At 40.3% G+C, this 23,621-nt stretch overlaps 1 protein-coding gene across 2 annotated transcripts in view; it reads left to right on the forward strand.

Annotated features, from left to right (window-relative positions):
- The first annotated feature begins 20,145 nt into the window (after nt 1-20,145).
- Nucleotides 20,146-23,621, forward strand: part of EGFLAM (EGF like, fibronectin type III and laminin G domains) — a 639,867-nt gene continuing 636,391 nt past the window's right edge. Inside the window, exon 1 of one of the 2 annotated variants that reach the window (XM_086960551.1) lies at nt 20,146-20,609. In XM_086960551.1, coding sequence (XP_086816677.1) covers nt 20,510-20,609 — 100 coding nt within the window. In that variant the 5' untranslated portion in view covers nt 20,146-20,509. The remainder of the gene's footprint in view (nt 20,610-23,621) is intronic. The other variant, XM_086960552.1, reaches the window with a different exon arrangement.

Raw genomic sequence — 23,621 nt, forward strand, 5'->3', positions numbered from 1 at the left:
TTCGGTTGATTTAAGGCCTGCTTCATGTGGGATTGACGTATAAAGAGCCACCACGTCTATGGTGCATAAAATCCACTCCGGTTGAAAGTCCTGTTGTGTCCATGTCAGTTTATTTAGGAAATCCGTGGTATCACGTATATATGATCCCCAGCTCTGAACAAACTGCTGTAAAAAATGGTCAAGGAATCGGCCGAGGGGATTAAACAATGACCCACACCCCGACACGATCGGTCTGAAAGGTGGATTTGTTAAATGTTGGTGCACCTTAGGTATCATGTATAACTTTGGACTCCTGGGATACTTGGTCGTCAAATATGCTCGTACTTTCTGGTCTATCCACTGATTATCTTCTGCTGTTTGTAATATATCATCCAACATTTTTTGTAATTTCGTAATGGGATCAGATGGTACCTGTAAATATGTGTCCTGGTCAGATACATGTTGATCCACTTTGAATTCATAAAACTGTGCATCCATAACCACTAGGGCTCCCCCTTTATCTGCTGGTTGAATCATTATTTCCCTGTTGTTAGATAAGTTTTGCAAGGTGATCCTTTGTTTTTTTGTCAAATTGTTGTGCTTAGGTTTGTTATAATCCAATTTTTGTAGATCCTTCTTGACCATTACTTCAAAGGTATCTAACATTTTGTGTGAGATGGGTGGTTTAAACACACTTTTTGGTTTGAATTTCTCAAGTTGGCCATTAGATGCTGTGTCCGTTGATTCAAGTGGTTCCGCTATGTTAGTGAAATAGTGTCGTACCCTGAGTGTTCTCATAAACCTAAAAAAAGCTCCGTCAGTCTCCATTTCATTAGTTTGAGTAGTAGGTACATATGAAAGTCCTTTGTTTAACACTGCAAGTTGTTGATTCGTGAGTTTAGTAGAAGATATATTAATAATCAAATCACTTTCCGTCCGCTCCGTAAGGCCTTTCCTGCCTCTTCCTCTCCTTGTTTTGCATTTTCCGTTGTTGTTAATGACTGTTGCGTAGGTGGTCGGTCTTGATTTTGTGCCATTGACAAAAAAGGCGCGCTTCCACTGCTTGTTGGTTGCTCTGCTATTTCTAATTTAACTGATGTTCCCTCTGTGGAGACTCGAACTGGTACCCGCCTTATTGATGTTTCTTTATCCGTGACTACACTCTCTTCAGATGAATGTGTTGTTAATGTCGATTTTTTAGGAACGAATTGTCGTCGGGCATAGATGTCGGCCCAAGTATAAACTTCGTTTAACTTGTAATCTATAGTGTCCCGTTTATTCTTGCGCAATTTCCCCTCCTGCAATTCCTTTTCGTACTTATCAAGTTTCTGGTTGATCCCTTCTAGATTGATTTTCCAAGTATCTGCCTCCAATCTCAGTTCCAATTCTGTTTTTAAATTAAAAATGTTCTCCTCAAGCTCTTGAATTGTCTTTGCTAATTCTTCGATGATAAGCAAAATGAGATCTAACGAGCACTTATTCAGGATGCTGTACCATTTCTCCATGAACTTTGCATTCAGATTGAAGCGAAATAACATTGGCTTAATCGCTAATCTCAGTCCCCTTGGTATTCTCTTGGCTTTATGATATTGTATCAATGTCGATGCGTGCATCCTTTGATTTAGTTGTCGTCGCATCAAATATTCTAATTGTTTCAGCTGTTGGCTTATTGAACCCCCATGGGCATCCATATTTCTGACTTCCTTAATTAAAGAATATATTTGATCAGCTTGTTCTGTAGTATAAGCCATGACTGTGGCCCTGTTTTCCGTTATACCAGTAATGTTATCAAACTGCATTTTGATCTTGGGTGCCTCCCTAGATTTGACAATAAATACTAATGCATTTAATTCTGGGTTAGGGAGCACTCTGTTAAGCGTATTTTTTAGTTTTTTTGAAAATGGTGCTGCGGTTCCTAGGGATTGTCAGTCCCTTGGTATGAAAAGCCTGTTATGTTGGGTATGCTGGCTCAACAAACCGTGCACTGTCCACTTGGTGCTATGCACTCAAACTTTTTATGTTTCTTCAACAAATAATAAACCTCACGTTCTCTGAGTTACTTCTATTTATTCAGATTCTTTTATATCTTTTTCTCTTTTGTGTGTTACCACATTGTATTTCATTTCAATGAATTATATTTCATTCACAGTCACAATAAAAATAACATTACATTTCATGTTATGCTTTACAATGCCATATACTATGCAATTTTTAGAAAATGCCCAATGCATTTCGGCACTGCCAGGGTGACCTCATCGGGGGCGAATCATTAAAAAATAAACATAATGACCATGTAATTTCAATATTTAGTTGCCCATGGGTGATGTTCTGTGTATTGCGTTTATATGATCATACCTGCTCGCGTTTTGCACTATTCTTAAATCCTGCGTGAGAAAAATGTTCCTATTAAATCCATATGCCAAGAAATCTCCATACAATTAATCCATATCTTTGATCAATAGATCAAATCAAAGTTACAAACATTAGCTTACCACAAATTTTGTGAGTTCAAAGCTCCCTAAACAGCAAACAAAAAACATGTTCAGTGACCTTCTCACTGCTAAAAAGCAATAACGTGTATTTCAAACTCCTCCTGAATGTTAATGGGCATACCTGTTATTTTAATCCAGCACCGTGACGTTCTGCAAAACATAATAACAAGCCGCATTTCCATTGTTAACACCTTAGCTGCGTGTAAACATTTCTCCCCAGTGCTGCGCTGTCCATTAGAACTAGTGCTGAATGGACGTTCAATGGTCGTGCGCAGCACTGGGGAGGTAGCGCTGCTGACGACCATTGGCCGTCAGCAGCACTTAAGGGGTTAAAACTACGATATTCTAAACTACAAGTCATGTCTCTTCATCTTATTTTCTCTGCTCCCTGATACCTGTTATACCGACTGTTCTGTGTTCACTGTACGGAGTAAACAAACAGATCCGCTATCAGTACCAAGACTAGCTTTAAATCCCTGAGCCAAAACAACAACTCTGATGATATTCCCAAGATCCGATCTTACCTAATCTCCAAAGTATTCACTCCGTCTCCTAATAACTGGCTTTCCTCTTCAAGAGTGCCTCAACCGCTACGGATGTTACCGCGTCTAATATCTATCTTCCTGCGAACTTCATTAAGTCACCAACACCAACGACGGATTATAACGCTACAATAGAAAAATGTACGGACGCCATCTTGAACTAGTTTTTTATGTCGATAACTCCATACTCAAAAACACCGCTTATTTCGATCAAAACCTATTTGTAGCTTCTGTGCTCAGCCAAATCAGTATGTTAGCGCCATGATTTATGTATTGTAATGCGTGAAGTTTTGGGAATATATTACGTGTTTAGTGGATATTGCTCAACATTTTATGTTATGGGGTATTCAATTGCCTGTTAACATATACATGAAACATTATGTATAATTTCACAAAAATGCTTATTATGTACAGTGGTGTAATAGTTACATTTTTGGTTATAATTTACGACAACAATGAAAAAATCATCATGTGTGATACCCCTGTTACATGTTTCAATACAACACCATAATTCATTTTACTAGATATATACAAGTTTATGTGTTATTGAATTTCTCCACAAACCAAAAACCATCATATCTAATCATGTAAACTGTAATGATGCATCCTACTGCCTCTTTTAACTGCTATATTCATAAGTCCTGCCTCTCAAAGGAACCTGCTAGTGCTATATCACGAGTGTTCAAAGATTTGACCCATAACTCTATATTGTGTTATTTTAAGTTGCTATTTGCTAGCCTGTAAGGGCTCTATTATCATTGTCCTGCTTTAGGCTGTCATATGTGTTCATAAATAACAAGATAAATCATATTTGTCGTTAAGACCAATAGGAGCCATCGCTTGCAAATTTTTGATCCAAAATAATTCTCTTTGCAACAATCTTTGATGATTATTAATTCCTGCCTTCACTGGTACTTGTTCTATGATAAAAAATCGTAGTTGGGAGATTGTATGACCTGTATCCTTCCAATGGACAGCTAATGGTGATGTTAAGTTGAAGTTGCGAATTCTGCTTTTGTGCTCCGTAATTCGAACTTTATCCTTGCGTTCCGTCTTGCCCACGTAGAGCTTGCCACACGGGCACCTAATTCCATACACTACATTTGAAGTGTTGCAGTCACTAGTGTGTCTTAAATCTATTGTTTTTCCTTTGGTGGGATGGGTGATGATATTGCCCATTATCACATTGTTACAATTTGTACAATTCAAACATCTGCTCATCCCTTTGTGAGGTGCTGTTGAGGGTGTTGGTGGTTTCCGCTTCAATCTTTCACGCAAGTTTTGCCCCCTGGTGTATGCATGTAACGGTAATTCTCTGAATAGTCCTTTGAAATAAGGTTCGTTCATTAGAAGTTCCCACCTGGTGTTGATTATTTTTTTGATTTCTTTTGACTGGGTGGTGTATTTTGTTACAAAAACCATTTTTTCTTTGGTAATTCTTTCCTTCGACTTTAATAAATCAGTTCTGTCCAATGTCATCACTTTTGCTATGCTCTCCTCAAGTTCCTTCCGAGGATATCCTCTTGCTTCATATTTAATGGACTGTTGCTGAATGGTGCTTAAAGATACTTGGTTGTCTGAACATATTCTTTTGATCCTTATAAATTGGGACTTCGGAAGATTTTTGATTAGACTCCTCGGGTGAAAGCTGGTATATCCTAATGCGTTGTTCTTATCCGTTGGTTTTGTGTATAGTTGTGTGGAAAAACCTGATGCATCTTTTGTAATTCTCACATCCAGAAAATCCATTGTCTGTGTGGCAATCTTGTGAGTGAATTTAATCCTAGGATTAATTGAGTTCATCATCAAGATTAACCTTTCTAGGTGTTCTTTAGTACTGTCCCAAATTAAAAAAATGTCATCGATAAAACGACAATACATTTTTACATGTTTCCAATCTTCAGTGTTCATGACATTTTCTCCTTCGAACTGGGCCATAAATATATTAGCGTATGCTGGTGCTCCCGCAAATCCCATAGATGTACCAGTCAACTGGGCATAATATTGTTCTCTCCAAAGAAAGTAACTGTTGTGTAAACAGAACTTCAATAATTGTAACAGAAATACCTTGTGCGTTGGCAGTTCTCCCATTTTCAAAAGAGCCCATTCGGTTGATTTAAGGCCTGCTTCATGTGGGATTGACGTATAAAGAGCCACCACGTCTATGGTGCATAAAATCCACTCAGGTTGAAAGTCCTGTTGTGTCCATGTCAGTTTATTTAGGAAATCCGTGGTATCACGTATATATGATCCCCAGTTCTGAACAAACTGCTGTAAAAAATGGTCAAGGAATCGGCCGAGGGGATTAAACAATGACCCACACCCCGACACGATCGGTCTGAAAGGTGGATTTGTTAAATGTTGGTGCACCTTAGGTATCATGTATAACTTTGGACTCCTGGGATACTTGGTCGTCAAATATGCTCGTACTTTCTGGTCTATCCACTGATTATCTTCTGCTGTTTGTAATATATCATCCAACATTTTTTGTAATTTCGTAATGGGATCAGATGGTAACTGTAAATATGTGTCCTGGTCAGATACATGTTGATCCACTTTGAATTCATAAAACTGTGCATCCATAACCACTAGGGCTCCCCCTTTATCTGCTGGTTGAATCATTATTTCCCTGTTGTTAGATAAGTTTTGCAAGGTGATCCTTTGTTTTTTTGTCAAATTGTTGTGCTTAGGTTTGTTATAATCCAATTTTTGTAGATCCTTCTTGACCATTACTTCAAAGGTATCTAACATTTTGTGTGAGATGGGTGGTTGAAACACACTTTTTGGTTTGAATTTCTCAAGTTGGCCATTAGATGCTGTGTCCGTTGATTCAAGTGGTTCCGCTATGTTAGTGAAATAGTGTCGTAGCCTGAGTGTTCTCATAAACCTAAAAAAAGCTCCGTCAGTCTCCATTTCATTAGTTTGTGTAGTAGGTACATATGAAAGTCCTTTGTTTAACACTGCAAGTTGTTGATTCGTGAGTTTAGTAGAAGATATATTAATAATCAAATCACTTTCCGTCCGCTCCGTAAGGCCTTTCCTGCCTCTTCCTCTCCTTGTTTTGCATTTTCCGTTGTTGTTAATGACTGTTGCGTAGGTGGTCGGTCTTGATTTTGTGCCAGTGACAAAAAAGGCGCGCTTCCACTGCTTGTTGGTTGCTCTGCTATTTCTAATGTAACTGATGTTCCCTCTGTGGAGACTCGAACTGGTCCCCGCCTTATTGATGTTTCTTTATCCGTGACTACACTCTCTTCAGATGAATGTGTTGTTAATGTCGATTTTTTAGGAACGAATTGTCGTCGGGCATAGATGTCGGCCCAAGTATAAACTTCGTTTAACTTGTAATCTATAGTGTCCCGTTTATACTTGCGCAATTTCCCCTCCTGCAATTCCTTTTCGTACTTATCAAGTTTCTGGTTGATCCCTTCTAGATTGATTTTCCAAGTATCTGCCTCCAATCTCAGTTCCAATTCTGTTTTTAAATTAAACATTTTCTCCTCAAGCTCTTGAATTGTCTTTGCTAATTCTTCGATGATTAGCAAAATGAGATCTAACGAGCACTTATTCAGGATGCTGTACCATTTCTCCATGAACTTTGTATTCAGATTGAAGCGAAATAACATTGGCTTAATCGCTAATCTCAGTCCCCTTGGTATTCTCTTGGCTTTATGATATTGTATCAATGTCGATGTGTGCATCCTTTGATTTAGTTGTCGTCGCATCAAATATTCTAATTGTTTCAGCTGTTGGCTTATTGAACCCCCATGGGCATCCATATTTCTGACTTCCTTAATTAAAGAATATATTTGATCAGCTTGTTCTGTAGTATAAGCCATGACTGTGGCCCTGTTTTCCGTTATACCAGTAATGTTATCAAACTGCATTTTGATCTTGGGTGCCTCCCTAGATATGACAATAAATACTAATGCATTTAATTCTGGGTTAGGGAGCACTCCGTTAAGTGTATTTTTTAGTTTTTTTGAAAATGGTGCTGCGGTTCCTAGGGATTGTCAGTCCCTTGGTATGAAAAGCCTGTTATGTTGGGTATGCTGGCTCAACGAACCGTGCACTGTCCACTTGGTGCTATGCACTTAAACTTTTTATGTTTCTTCAACAAATAATAAACCTCACGTTCTCTGAGTTACTTCTATTTATTCAGATTCTTTTATATCTTTTTCTCTTTTGTGTGTTACCACATTGTATTTCATTTCAATGAATTATATTTCATTCACAGTCACAATAAAAATAACATTACATTTCATGTTATGCTTTACAATGCCATATACTATGCAATTTTTAGAAAATGCCCAATGCATTTCGGCACTGCCAGGGTGCCCTCATCGGGGGCGAATCATTAAAAAATAAACATAATGACCATGTAATTTCAATATTTAGTTGCCCATGGGTGATGTTCTGTGTATTGCGTTTATATGATCATACCTGCTCGCTATTTGCACTATTCTTAAATCCTGTGTGAGAAAAATGTTCCTATTAAATCCATATGCCAAGAAATCTCCATACAATTAATCCATATCTTTGATCAATAGATCAAATCAAAGTTCCAAACATCAGCTTACCACAAATCTTGTGAGTTCAAAGCTCCCTAAACAGCAAACAAAAAACATGTTCAGTGACCTTCTCACTGCTAAAAAGCAATAACGTGTATTTCAAACTCCTCCTGAATGTTAATGGGCATACCTGTTATTTTAATCCAGCACCGTGACGTTCTGCAAAACATAATAACAAGCCGCATTTCCATTGTTAAAACTACAATATTCTAAACTACAAATCATGTCTCTTCATCTTATTTTCTCTGCTCCTACATACCTGTTATACCCGACTGTTCTGTGTTCACTGTAGGGAGTAAACAAACAGATCCGCTATCAGTACCAAGACTAGCTTTAAATCCGTGAGCCAAAACAACAACTCTGATGATATTCCCAAGTTCCGATCTTACCTAATCTCCAAAGTATTAACTCCGTCTCCTAATAACCGGCTTTCCTCTTCAAGAGTGCCTCAACGCTACGGATGTTACCGCGTCTAATATCTATCTTCCCGCGAACTTCATTAAGTCACCAACACCAACGACGGACTATAACGCTACAATAGAAAAATGTACGGACGCCATCTTGAACTAGTTTTTTATGTCGATAACTCCATACTCAAAAACACCGCTTATTTCGATCAAAACCTATTTGTAGCTTCTGTGCTCAGCCAAATCAGTATGTTAGCGCCATGATTTATGTATTGTAATGCGTGAAGTTTTGGGAATATATGACGTGTTTAGTGGATATTGCTCAACATTTTATGTTATGGGGTATTCAATTGCCTCTTAACATATACATGAAACATTATGTATAATTTCACAAAAATGCTTATTATGTACAGTGGTGTAATAGTTACATTTTTGGTTATAATTTACGACAACAATGAAAAAATCATCACGTGTGATACCCCTGTTACATGTTTCAATACAACACCATAATTCATTATACTAGATATATACAAGTTCATGTGTTATTGAATTTCTCCACAAACCAAAAACCATCATATCTAATCATGTAAACTGTAATGATGCATCCTACTGCCTCTTTTAACTGCTATATTCATAAGTCCTGCCTCTCAAAGGAACCTGCTAGTGCTATATCACGAGTGTTCAAAGATTTGACTCATAACTCTATATTGTGTTATTTTAAGTTGCTATTTGCTAGCCTGTAAGGGCTCTATTATCATTGTCCTGCTTTAGGCTGTCGTATGTGTTCATAAATAACAAGATAAATCATATTTGTCATTAAGACCAATAGGAGCCATCGCTTCCAAATTTTTGATCCAAAATAATTCTCTTTGCAACAATCTTTGATGATTATTAATTTCCTTGCTTGACAGTCAAAAGAAATCAAAAAAATTATCAACACCAGGTGGGAACTTCTAATGAACGAACCTGATTTCAAAGGACTATTCAGAGAATTACCGTTACATGCATACACCAGGGGGCAAAACTTGCATGAAAGATTGAAGCGGAAACCACCAACACCCTCAACAGCACCTCACAAAGGGATGAGCAGATGTTTGAATTGTACAAATTGTAACAATATGATAATGGGCAATATCATCACCCATCCCACCACAGGAAAAACAATAGATTTAAGACACACTAGTGACTGCAACACTTCAAATGTAGTGTATGGAATTAAGTGCCCGTGTGGCAAGCTCTATGTGGGCAAGACGGAACGCAGGGTTAAAGTTCGAATTACGGAGCACAAAAGCAGAATTCGCAACTTCAACTTAACATCACCTTTAGCTGTCCATTGGAAGGATACAGGTCTTACAATCTCCCAACTACGATTTTTTATCATAGAACAGGTACCAGTGAAGGCAGGAATTAATAATCATCAAAGATTGTTGCAAAGAGAATTATTTTGGATCAAAAATTTGCAAGCGATGGCTCCTATTGGTCTTAACGACAAATATGATTTATCTTGTTATTTATGAACACATATGACAGCCTAAAGCAGGACAATGGTAATAGAGCCCTTACAGGCTAGCAGATAGCAACTTAAAATAACACAATATAGAGTTATGGGTCAAATCTTTGAACACTCGTGATATAGCACTAGCAGGTTTCTTTGAGAGGCAGGACTTATGAATATAGCAGTTAAAAGAGGCAGTAGGGTGCATCATTACAGTTTACATGATTAGATATGATGGTTTTTGGTTTGTGGAGAAATTCAATAACACATGAACTTGTATATATCTAGTAAAATGAATTATGGTGTTGTATTGAAATATGTAACAGGGGTATCAAACATGATGATTTTTTCATTGTTGTCGTAAATTATAACCAAAAATGTAACTATTACACCACTGTACATAATAAGCATTTTTGTGAAATTATACATAATGTTTCATGTATATGTTAAGAGGCAATTGAATACCCCATAACATAAAATGTTGAGCAATATCCACTAAACACGTCATATATTCCCAGAACTTCACGCATTACAATACATAAATCATGGCGCTAACATACTGATTTGGCTGAGCACAGAAGCTACAAATAGGTTTTGATCGAAATAAGCGGTGTTTTTGAGTATGGAGTTATCGACATAAAAAACTAGTTCAAGATGGCGTCCGTACATTTTCCTATTGTAGCTTTATAGTCCGTCGTTGGTGTTGGTGACTTAATGAAGTTCGCGGGAAGATAGATATTAGACGCGGTAACATCCGTAGCGGTTGAGGCACTCTTGAAGAGGAAAGCCGGTTATTAGGAGACGGAGTTAATACTTTGGAGATTAGGTAAGATCGGAACTTGGGAATATCATCAGAGTTGTTGTTTTGGCTCAGGGATTTAAAGCTAGTCTTGGTACTGATAGCGGATCTGTTTGTTTACTCCCTACAGTGAACACAGAACAGTCGGGTATAACAGGTATGTGGGAGCAGAGAAAATAAGATGAAGAGACATGACTTGTAGTTTAGAATATCGTAGTTTTAACAATGGAAATGCGGCTTGTTATTATGTTTTGCAGAACGTCACGGTGCTGGATTAAAATAACAGGTATGCCCATTAACATTCAGGAGGAGTTTGAAATACACGTTGTTGCTTTTTAGCAGTGAGAAGGTCACTGAACATGTTTTTTGTTTGCTGTTTAGGGAGCTTTGAACTCACAAGATTTGTGGTAAGCTAATGTTTGGAACTTTGATTTGATCTATTGATCAAAGATATGGATTACTTGTATGGAGATTTCTTGGCATATGGATTTACTAGGAACATTTTTCTCACACAGGATTTAAGAATAATGCAAAACGTGAGCAGGTATGATCATATAAACGCAATACACAGAACATCACCCATGGGCAACTAAATATTGAAATACATGGTCATTATGTTTATTTTTTAATGATTCTCCCCTGATGAAGGCACTCTGGCAGTGCCGACATGCATTGGGCATTTTCTAAAAATTGCATAGTATATGGCATTGTAAAGCATAACATGAAATGTAATGTTATTGTTATTGTGACTGTGAATGAAATATAATTCATTGAAATGAAATACAATGTGGTAACACACAAAAGAGAAAAAGATATAAAAGAATCTGAATAAATAGAAGTAACTCAGAGAACGTGAGGTTTATTATTGGTTGAAGAAACATAAAAAGTTTAAGTGCATAGCACCAAGTGGACAGTGCACGGTTCGTTGGGCAAGCATACCCAACATAACAGGCTTTTCATACCAAGGGACTGAAAATCCCTAGGAACCGCAGCACAATTTTCAAAAAAACTTAAAAATACGCTTAACAGAGTGCTCCCTAACCCAGAATTAAACGCATTAGTATTTATTGTCAAATCTAGGGAGGCACCCAAGATCAAAATGCAGTTTGATAACATTACTGGTATAACGGAAAACAGGGCCATAGTCATGGCTTATACTACAGAACAAGCTGATCAAATATATTCTTTAATTAAGGAAGTCAGAAATATGGATGCCCATGGGGGTTCAATAAGCCAACAGCTGAAACAATTAGAATATTTGACGCGACGACAACTAATTCAAAGGATGCACGCATCGACATTGATACAATATCATAAAGCCAAGAGAATACCAAGGGGACTGAGATTAGCGATTAAGCCAATGTTATTTCGCTTCAATCTGAATGCAAAGTTCATGGAGAAATGGTACAGCATCCTGAATAAGTGCTCGTTAGATCTCATTTTGCTTATCATCGAAGAATTAGCAAAGACAATTCAAGAGCTTGAGGAGGAAATTTTTAATTTAAAAACAGAATTGGAACTGAGATTGGAGGCAGATACTTGTAAAATCAATCTAGAAGGGATCAACCAGAAACTTGATAAGTACGAAAAGGAATTGCAGGACGGGAAATTGCGCAAGTATAAACGGGACACTATAGATTACAAGTTAAACGAAGTTCATACTTGGGCCGACATCTATGCCTGACGACAATTCGTTCCTAAAAAATCGACATTAACAACACATTCATCTCAAGAGAGTGTAGTCACGGATAAAGAAACATCAATAAGGCGGGGACCAGTTCGAGTCTCCACAGAGGGAACATCAGTTACATTAGAAATAGCAGAGCAACCAACAAGCAGTGGAAGCGCGCCTTTTTTGTCAATGGCACAAAATCAAGACCGACCACCTACGCAACAGTCATTAACAGCAACGGCAAATGCATAACAAGGGGAGGAAGAGGCAGGAAAGGCCTTACGGAGCGGACGGAAAGTGATTTGATTATTAATATATCTTCTACTAAACTCACGAATCAACAACTTGCAGTGTTAAACAAAGGACTTTCATATGTACCTACTACACAAACTAATGAAATGGAGACTGAGGGAGCTTTCTTTAGGTTTATGTGAACACTCAGGCTACGACACTATTTCACTAACATAGCGGAACCACTTGAATCAATGGACACAGCATCTAATGGCCAACTTGAGAAATTCAAACCAAAAAGTGTGTTTCAACCACCCATCTCACACAAAATGTTAGATACCTTTGAAGTAATGGTCAAGAAAGATCTACAAAAATTGGATTATAACAAACCTAAGCACAACAATTTGACAAAAAAACAAAGGATCACCTTGCAAAACTTATCTAACAACAGGGAAATAATGATTAAACCAGCAGATAAAGGGGGAGCCCTAGTGGTTATGGACGCACAGTTTTATGAATTCAAAGTGGATCAACATGTATCTGACCAGGACACATATTTACAGTTACCATCTGATCCCATTACGAAATTACAAAAAATGTTGGATGATATATTAGAAACAGCAGAAGATAATAAGTGGATAGACCAGAAAGTACGAGCATATTTGACGACCAAGTATCCCAGGAGTCCAAAGTTATACATGATACCTAAGGTGCACAAACATTTAACAAATCCACCTTTCAGACCGATCGTGTCATTGTTTGATCCCCTCGGCCGATTCCTTGACCATTTTTTACAGCAGTTTGTTCAGAACTGGGGATCATATATACGTGATACCACGGATTTCCTAAATAAACTGACACAGACACAACAGGACTTTCAACCTGAGTGGATTTTATGCACCATAGACGTGGTGGCTCTTTATACGTCAATCCCACATGAAGCAGGCCTTGAATCAACCGAATGGGCTCTTTTGAAAATGGGAGAACTGCCAACGCACAAGGTATTTCTGTTACAATTATTGAAGTTCTGTTTACACAACAGTTACTTTCTTTGGAGAGAACAATATTATGCCCAGTTGACTGGTACGTCTATGGGATTTGCGGGAGCACCAGCTTACGCTAATATATTTATGGCCCAGTTCGAAGCAGAAAATGTCATGAACACTGAAGATTGGAAACATGTAAAAATGTATTGTCGTTTTATCGATGACATTTTTATAATTTGGGACAGTACTAAAGAACACCTAGAAAGGTTAATCTTGATGATGAACTCAATAAATCCAAGGATTAAATTCACCCACAAGATTGACACACAGACAATGGATTTTCTGGATGTGAGAATTACAAAAGATGCATCAGGTTTTTCCACACAACTATACACAAAACCAACGGATAAGAACAACGCGTTAGGATATACCAGCTTTCACCCCAGGAGTCTAATCAAAAATCTTCCGAAGTCCCAATTTATAAGGATCAAAAGAATATGTTCAGACAACCAAGTATCTTTAAGCACCATTCAGCAACAGGCCATTAAATATGAAGCAAGAGGATATCCTCGGAAGGAACTTGAGGAGAGCATAGCAAAAGTGATGACATTGGACAGAACTGATTTATTAAAGTCTAAGGAAAGAATTACCAAAGAAAAAATGGTTTTTGTAACAAAATACACCACCCAGTCAAAAGAAATCAAAAAAATAATCAACACCAGGTGGGAACTTCTAATGAACGAACCTGATTTCAAAGGACTATTCAGAGAATTACCGTTACATGCATACACCAGGGGGCAAAACTTGCGTGAAAGATTGAAGCGGAAACCACCAACACCCTCAACAGCACCTCACAAAGGGATGAGCAGATGTTTGAATTGTACAAATTGTAACAATGTGATAATGGGCAATATCATCACCCATCCCACCACAGGAAAAACAATAGATTTAAGACACACTAGTGACTGCAACACTTCAAATGTAGTGTATGGAATTAAGTGCCCGTGTGGCAAGCTCTACGTGGGCAAGACGGAACGCAAGGTTAAAGTTCGAATTACGGAGCACAAAAGCAGAATTCGCAACTTCAACTTAACATCACCTTTAGCTGTCCATTGGAAGGATACAGGTCATACAATCTCCCAACTACGATTTTTTATCATAGAACAAGTACCAGTGAAGGCAGGAATTAATAATCATCAGAGATTGTTGCAAAGAGAATTATTTTGGATCAAAATTTTGCAAGCGATGGCTCCTATTGGTCTTAACGACAAATATGATTTATCTTGTTATTTATGAACACATATGACAGCCTAAAGCAGGACAATGATAATAGAGCCCTTATAGGCTAGCAAATAGCAACTTAAAATAACACAATATAGAGTTATGGGTCAAATCTTTGAACACTCGTGATATAGCACTAGCAGGTTCCTTTGAGAGGCAGGACTTATGAATATAGCAGTTAAAAGAGGCAGTAGGATGCATCATTACAGTTTACATGATTAGATATGATGGTTTTTGGTTTGTGGAGAAACTCAATAACACATGAACTTGTATATATCTAGTAAAATGAATTATGGTGTTGTATGGAAACATGTAACAGGGGTATCACACATGATGATTTTTTCATTGTTGTCGTAAATTATAACCAAAAATGTAACTATTACACCACTGTACATAATAAGCATTTTTGTGAAATTATACATAATGTTTCATGTATATGTTAAGAGGCAATTGAATACCCCATAACATAAAATATTGAGCAATATCCACTAAACACATCATATATTCCCAAAACTTCACGCATTACAATACATAAATCATGGCGCTAACATACTGATTTGGCTGAGCACAGAAGCTACAAATAGGTTTTGATCGAAATAAGCGGTGTTTTTGAGTATGGAGTTATCGACTTAAAAAACTAGTTCAAGATGGCGTCCGTACATTTTTCTATTGTAGCGTTATAGTCCGTCGTTGGTGTTGGTGACTTAATGAAGTTCGGGAGAAGATAGATATTAGACGCGGTAACATCCGTAGCGGTTGAGGCACTCTTGAAGAGGAAAGCCGGTTATTAGGAGACGGAGTGAATAGTTTGGAGATTAGGTAAGATCGGATCTTGGGAATATCATCAGAGTTGTTGTTTTGGCTCAGGGATTTAAAGCTAGTCTTGGTACTGATAGCGGATCTGTTTGTTTACTCCCTACAGTGAACACAGAACAGTCGGGTATAACAGGTATGTGGGAGCAGAGAAAATAAGATGAAGAGACATGACTTGTAGTTTAGAATATCGTAGTTTTAACAATGGAAATGCGGCTTGTTATTATGTTTTGCAGAACGTCACGGTGCTGGATTAAAATAACAGGTATGCCCATTAACATTCAGGAGGAGTTTGAAATACACGTTGCTGCTTTTTAGCAGTGAGAAGGTCACTGAACATGTTTTTTGTTTGCTGTTTACAAGATTTGTGGTAAGCTAATGTTTGGAACTTTGATTTGATCTATTGATCAAAGATATGGATTAATTGTATGGAGATTTCTTGGCACATGGATTCACTAGGAACATTTTTCTCACACAGGATTTAAGAATAGTGCAAAACGCGAGCAGGTATGATCATATAAACGCAATACACAGAACATCACCCATGGGCAACTAAATATTGAAATTACATGGTCATTATGTTTATTTTTTACAGATTCCCCCCTGATGAAGGCACCCTGGCAGTGCCGAAATGCATTGGGCATTTTCTAAAAATTGCATAGTATATGGCATTGTAAAGCATAACATGAAAAGTAATGTTAGTGTTATTGTGACTGTGAATGAAATATAATTAATTGAAATGAAATTCAATGTGGTAACACACAAAAGAGAAAAAGATATAAAAGAATCTGAATAAATAGAAGTAACTCAGAGAACGTGAGGTTTATTATTTGTTGAAGAAACATAAAAAGTTTAAGTGCATAGCACCAAGTGGACAGTGCACGGTTCATTGGGCCAGCATACCCAACATAACAGGTATGCTGATTGTATGCCAGACTTTACGGTCAACTTTGTGATTATTTGCCTAGTGCTTCTGACAACCCAACTCAAACCTTCATTTGTCTTATGATTTGCAAGTGTATTCAGTGAAAGACATCTTAGGGACCAACCGCGCGACCGCATAAAGCATAATGCACAATTGCACCTGCGACCTTTTAACAATTTTTGCACTGCATTATGTTTTTATTGTTTGGCTTTTATAAAAAGCTGAAATAATAAATATTTGTGAATGCCATGCAGATGACATTCCCACACCAACACAGACAAAATGTCTATTATAAATAATAAATAATTATTAACTCATCAACGTATTGAAGCAATCAATTTTCATAATATACTCCCTCCTGAATATTATTTTAACCTTTCATCAGATTAAATATTACCCTAAAAAATGTATCCAATCTCCCATATAGATTGCCTAAATATTTTATTATATCTATCAACATATCCTTAACAATTTTCTTTTCCTTAAGACTTATACCAGTAGCTGAGCATGTTCTGTAATCCAGAAGCTGCAAAACAATATTATAAATAAAAGTATTCACAGTCTGCAAATATTTTTTGATTACCTTTCCTCTTCCTCAATACCACCACTTTTCATTTATCAGTAGTGATCCTGTATATTACAACCCAGGCCTGAAGACAATGCCCATATTAGCTTATTAGGGAGTATGGGGAAGACCCCGTTCTTCTATCTTTTGTATTCTTCCAGCACGGAATTTCGACTTCTATGAAGCCTGCAAGCAAAGCACAGCCTCTACAAATACAGCAGTGAATGGAAGGAAAACTTCCTAGTCACTGTGTGCACTATGGACAAAAAAAGGGCATGACAATTCAGCAAATACAAAGAGTTTATAATGTCTCAAATAATTGAGGCTTCAAATGTGTTACTTTAGGCCCAAAAAGCCTAGGCTTTGCACTCTTTCACTGAATAAGTAAAGCATTCAGATGCATCTGTTGCACGAATATGGACTTTGTTAACATGCATTGCCTTCCAACACGTGCTACTTTATCTAATACATAAAAAATGTGTTCACGCTTGACAATGGACTGGATTAATCTGAAGCGGATATATATGAAAGCTTTACTGTTTTTCTTTATATAGGTTTACATTTTTTATCGTTTTCTTTGCCACTGTGGGTACTAAAAAACATTAAATGCATAATAGGAGCTGGAGCTTCTGGACATAGAACGCACCAGAAGATTTTGTTAATGAAGGTCAATGAGAAATCCCATGTCCATACGAAAAGGGTTGATCAGACTCTCTAAGCACTGCAAGGCCCTGTAAATGGTACAAATGCATTCAACGCATGATGACAGCATGACATGCATCCACTAGTAAGCTCTGTGTTCAGTCTGCAGTCTCAAGTTGGAACACCCTCCGCGCATCATTGTTTCAAAGTATTCAAAAGCAATCCATTAAGTAAGGCCAGAAATAATGCTGTCATCAGCCGGCATCAATGTGGCAGTAAAAGATATGTTATGGCTATGCCATAATTCTCTCCATCGCTTTCCTCGTTTCATGCCTTACTCTATGTGAAGTGGATCCATCTCCTTAGACTAGAGACTCCTTGTAAAGCTACCTAAGTCCATCAAAATATTTTTTTACCTCTTCCACCCTAGGCCCTACTTCTCAACATGCACCCATAAAGGGTGGTCTTACCCTGACTCCATCCCATTGGTGTCCTGTGCATCTGTGGTGAGCCAGGTACCCTGGGCTCTGACGCTCCGGCTAGTATAGCGCTCCATCACTCTCATATATTTGAGAAGAGAAAGCTTAGATCGACTCTGGTGCTGGTTTTGATGTGAGTCTTTACCCCTTCCTCCTCTGGTCATCTCAGGTGCATGGTCCCGGTTGCAAGCGTGACAGAAGTGCGTCTTGTTCCCTGCCCTAATGGGATAAACAGTATACCTATGGCATGCTTGGGGACCCTGCGTCTGAATACACTGGTCTGGGCTGAAAGTGACGTAGGTTGTCTAGGCGAACTGCTCTTCCCCTCCTAGCTTGTTTTCTGGTTGGGAAGGTACCATCCGAGGTGCAAGGGACCCACTTTGAAGGTGTGGCAGGCTGGGCGGCCGGTTAGGTGCATTGCCGTGCTGTGGTCTTGCACCTCCTCCCTTGTTAATGTTTGGTGAGTTGACGACCTGTGATTGTATTGTGATGTTTTGGTATGTGGATGGCTCTTGCTACCCTTGACAAGGCACTGAGGTGCTTACATTGACCATTTATAAAAGCCCAGATAGGTTCCAAAGGGGACATGGTTTGGCTGGGCCATCATGTTTTCCTCACCTGGCCGGTTCTCCTGATGGAGATATACCCTCCTGGGTGTAAAATCCCCGGCTCATGGTGTCAAAGGTCCCCACTACCTTACTGGTTTTGTGCTTGTGGATATACACATTCATCATCTGACATTATTGAGGACCTCATTGGCAATTACCCAAGTAGAAGTCATGACAGTGAAATGGCAATCGATTATGTGGATTAAAAAACAGCCTAGACTGCTTGCTGCTCCAATCCTGGCCAACATTCCTGAGGTGAAGTTGACTCATGGATTAATGAGCAGCAGGTTTCTCGATGAGTGCAATCTGGCAACATTTCTGAACACGGAGCAGCTTTTTCCACAACGCTTGGTTGTCCTTATTCGTGGTCTAATGGTGCGCGTTACTGTATCACTGTCTAAAGGCAGAGTTTGTATCCTGCTGTCACTATGTACCAATGTTTGGTGGAAGCATTCATCAGGAATCTTTACAATAAGTTAAAAAAATACTATTTCAGTCACTAGTTATTTAGTGGGAGGCATGCTGCCTCTGATGTGGTTTGCGCCTTTTTTCTGACCTTCTTTTCACCACAGTTCTTGAGGCTCTTCACTATGTTCACTTAAAAGATGGGTGCATTTTGAATCTTTAGGGTAGAGCCTCGACTTCCCTGACCCACTCCTACTTCCTGTTGCGGTCTGGACCTCGCGTACCTTATCTTTTTTTTCTGGGCAACCCTGTACATTAGGGACTATCACTGAGACTTTAGGGAGTTCACTCTGGTAGGCAGTCCTGTTCTGGTACCCCTATTTGCCAGCTCAATATCTTCACCGTCCCTCTTCGTCCCTAGTTCCCCACTTTATTGTTTTGGGGCCCTGGCGGCACCAGCTCTTTGACAGTTGGACCCTTTTCTTTGGGAGTCATAGTCATGAACTAACGCTTAATGTCTCTGACACTCAACCATATGGTTAAGGGATTACAATCTGCCTTACCTTGCTCATTTGACTACATGATACCCACGGGTTGAGCTAGCGCTATATAAAACTTTATAGATAAATATGTTCTCTCTCAATTTATTTCACTTATCTTTCCAGAAAGTGAGAAGCCAATCGCTTTCATATATCTTTGGGCTTCATATGGGAAGGCCTGCTAGTGTGGAGGGAATTCCAAGCATTTGGTTGGATACGAGTGCCCGTGGTGTGTTATGAAGGGTGCTGGCCCGTTTATATGTCATTCTGTGTGGCGCTTGATATTATACAACTCGGAGTGCGGCCGAGCGACGGCAGCATGAGAGCGGGGAATAGGGCAACATTTCTACTTTGAGGGCTTTAGGGAGTTTACATGGGGTGTGTGGTATGGGAACGTGGGGCGTCCTTTTCCTGAAGCAGGGTAGTGGGGCAAGGAAGGAAGAATTGAAGTGATTTGGTTCTCAGGTAGGGCTTGTCTGCCTCGCTCCGTCTGGCTGCCCGCGGCTCCCCGCGGACTCCTAAATCCCTCCCTTCTGCTTTATTAGTCTGAGTGGCCAGAGCCGTGTCAGCACCGCTTCGAGAGGGATTACCCCTGCCTTATCTTCTTAGCGGGGCCTGCTGTCCTGGGAGACCCGCAGGTCCCTTCCACAAGCCGCGCCCCCCAGAACATACAACTTCCTAAACAATTAGCAGCTACCTATGGCTGTCCTGGGCGGGGGTCCGGTGTGGGAATGCGAATGCTTTTTGAAGGAGGAGGTGTGCGTCCTCATGCGTGGGTTAATGACTTGTAAACAGCCGTGCCCGCCTGCTTGAATTAGATGGACTCTCCGCCTGCTGCCGTGGAGGGTCGGTGTCAGGACGCCCTCCCGCTCTCTCGCTTCCTGCCCTAGTGTGTTCTCCGCCCCCTCCCACTCCTGTCACAGAGCCCTCCAGTCCGTCGCAGCTTCAGACCTGCCGCCTCCGCTCCGGCTCCTGCGCTCGCGCTCTGTCCCGCGCGCGGACCCCGGCTGCAGGCTGCCCTCGGACGCGGCACGGCGCGCGACCCTTCCTGCAGGAGTTTGTAGTCTTCATCCCGGGACAGATGGGGCCGCCCGGGACGTCTCGCGTCCTCGCTCTTTATTATTTGGCTGCGGTGTGTGGGCACGCTCTGGGGTCCAGGAGGACCACCCCGAGAAGACAAGGTAACAATTAGGAGCTGCGCCTGTCTCATCTTCTGTAATATCTTTAGGGATTGCAGGGAGGGCGACGGTTAAATGTTTGTGTCTGCAGAAGCGCTTGTCCTGTTTCCGTGAGAGGTTCTGTTTAAAGTGGACTTTCCGTGTGTTTCTTTGTTGTAGAAGCAGATGATGCTATGCGCGGATACTGGCACGCTCAGGGCTGTGTGCTGGGGACTGGCCTACAGAGAAAGTGCCAGGTATTCAGACTGGCCGGTGCTTCCGAAAGGTCGGTAGGGCCGGGGTAAAGCAAGTGCACAGTAGTGCGTGCCTCTGGACGCCCGGTAGGTGGCGAGGCAGTGACAAGATAGGCCGGCAACTCCGACACTCTGGTTCCAAAGGGCTGGGACAGGGTGGAGTATCTAGAAATCCGGCAGAGCTTGGCTAGGGAAGAGTAGGGACAGGCCAGTATCTCTAAAACGCTGGTGGGGCCGGGGAAAAGAAAAAACAGGTAAGTGCCTCCGCAATGCGATGTCAGGAGTGAAACATAATCATGGAGTCTTTCTGACAGGCCAGTGCAGAAGGACTGGGCAGAGACAGGACATGTCCTGCCTATGATATACTGGTAGGCCCGTGGTAGGAAAAGGACACACCTGTGTCTCTGGCTGTGATAAATAGTCAGGACAGGTCGGCGCAACTGGAAGGTATGCTATGCTGGAACACGGACAAAGAAAGCACGAGCCGGCGTTTGTGGGGTACAGAAGAGACAGGACACCCCAGTGCTTCTGAGTGTTCTGTAGGAAGAGGCAAGAAAGGACACACCTCTGTCTTTGAAAGAGCGCGAGGGAATGGACAGGGAAAGGGCAGGCAGGTGTCAATACTAAAGGATCAGATTCCTCTTTTTTAGGCATAGGGAAGATTTAAGCAATTCGCCCGGAATCACAGGCTGTTGAGCTGACGCCGGGACTCAAACCCTGTCCTCAAGTTCCATAAGGCTGCAGCTGTTCCCGCTTAGACCCATCTCTTTCTTCCCTGACATTAGTGCTTGTGCGCTGTACGCCTGTCTGGCCATCTTTTGGTTTCGCGGCAGCCCGGTCCAGCCCCGCTCGTCACGGGATGTAAAACTGGCAGACAGCTCTCGGACATGAGTAATACTCCCTTTGTCTGAGAACTCCTTCGCTCTGCCCACTCATTTGCCTCGCAGTCTCTCGGCGTGGCATTTCCTGTTCTTAAAAGCCCCCCAGAGCTGCAGATGTGGGCTCTGCCCCGCGCCCTCTGGCGTGGGGAGACTCGTCTGGTGTCAGTGTGTTTATCCGCGCCAGCATCCCCTGGCAGATCTGAGTAGGGCGTCAGTAGTCTCGGCCCTGGCTCCAGAGACGCATTGTTCGGCAACCCTCTTCCAAATGAACTTTGTTTCAATCAGGTTTGGGGACACTAAATCCTGCCTGCCTTGTTATTTTATCATTACAGTCCGGCCTGAGTCCCCGCAGACCCACGAAACGGATCGATGTGTTTGTTTGCTTTGCAGGGGGTTCCTAATGACATGGGAGAATACTTCTGGAGCAACAGCGTTTTGTTTGTTTGTGTGTAGTTGTATCTGTGTGAGAATGTGTTCCAAACAACGGTATGTCGGGTTGACTCCAGCAGGGCTCAGAACTATCTAAGGGCAGTTATGTGGCAACCGTGCCAGATTTACCACAGAACTCATTTATTTCAGAGTTTGGTGCCAAAATCCATGGTGATAATCCATTCCTCATGCTCTCATGATGTTATGTCCACATGTGCGGCGCTGTTTCGGTCTCAACGTTTATGTAACAGTTATATATCGCTGCGGTCCATAAGGTATCATTGCACTTACATTAAATTGCAAACTGTAAACAAGCATTGGCAAAGTCAATCGGTCGGGAGTTGTCTGCCAGCATTTTAGCTTTGTCAGTAATTGGTTTGTTTTGTCATGGTTTGTATGCAATTTCAGTATTGTATGAGCTGTCAGGCCATCAGCAAAATATATAAAAAAATATTGGCTAAATGCAATACATTATTTTAGTATCAAAAAGTTTGCATTCTAATAGCAGTCAGTGGCACCGAAGGGAACTACTTTTTGTGTGGATGTGCTCCATGTGAAAGACCCCTTACAGTGAAGTTAGTCAATATCTGTCATGAACTGATCCATTGCTGCACGCAGCATACAATACTGGGCAGAAGAAACTTGTGAATGCCACACCAACAGATCAGTGGGTGAAGAGGTCTGAGTGAAGGACCTATAAGTAAGTTTTTATATATATATATATATATATATATATATATATATATATATATATATTCCAGTACTCTATCTTTGCAGAATCCAGTCAGCAAACCAGGGACTCAGATAGACAACGCGGACCCAATTTCTTCGTGCTATTTCTTATTTATTTAAAGTTTTTTCGCCCCGCATCAGTATGCCGCCATGACGCGTTTCGGTCCGACCTGGACCTTGATCACATGACGCGTTACTCACGGACCAGTGCCAAATTTAAAGTGCAAGGTAACACAAAATTGAAAACAGCTGTGACATTACAAGAATAGAACTGAAAAACAGACTATGTAACGCACAATGTATGTATAACAGACTGCAAAGGGAATATATGGAAACTCCAGTGGACTGTACAAGTAAAATCATACTTATATACAAATTATTTCATATATGTACATCTTCATATTAGTAAAAAAATATATATCTATACATCTCAGTATAAAAATATATATGTATCTCACAATAAATAAAGACATATAACCCCTTCACTGCTGGCCCGTTTCCGCCCCTGTGCTGTAAACAAATGAACAGGGGCGGGCCATGACGAACCCCAGCCGTCATCAGCACACGAGCACCGTAGTGCATGACGGCTGGGGTTCGTCATCAGCATGCAAGGGGTTAAAATGCATGGCTCCTTAATTTGTTTACGGAACCCATACCACATAATAATAATATGTAGTAAAACCACTGATCACACTCTCTGCGTGCGTCTTCCCTCAGTCTGTGATATGCTGTTTACAATA

This window comes from Lissotriton vulgaris, chromosome 3_1 (assembly GCF_964263255.1).
Source record: "Lissotriton vulgaris chromosome 3_1, aLisVul1.2, whole genome shotgun sequence".
NCBI lineage: Eukaryota > Metazoa > Chordata > Amphibia > Caudata > Salamandridae > Lissotriton > Lissotriton vulgaris.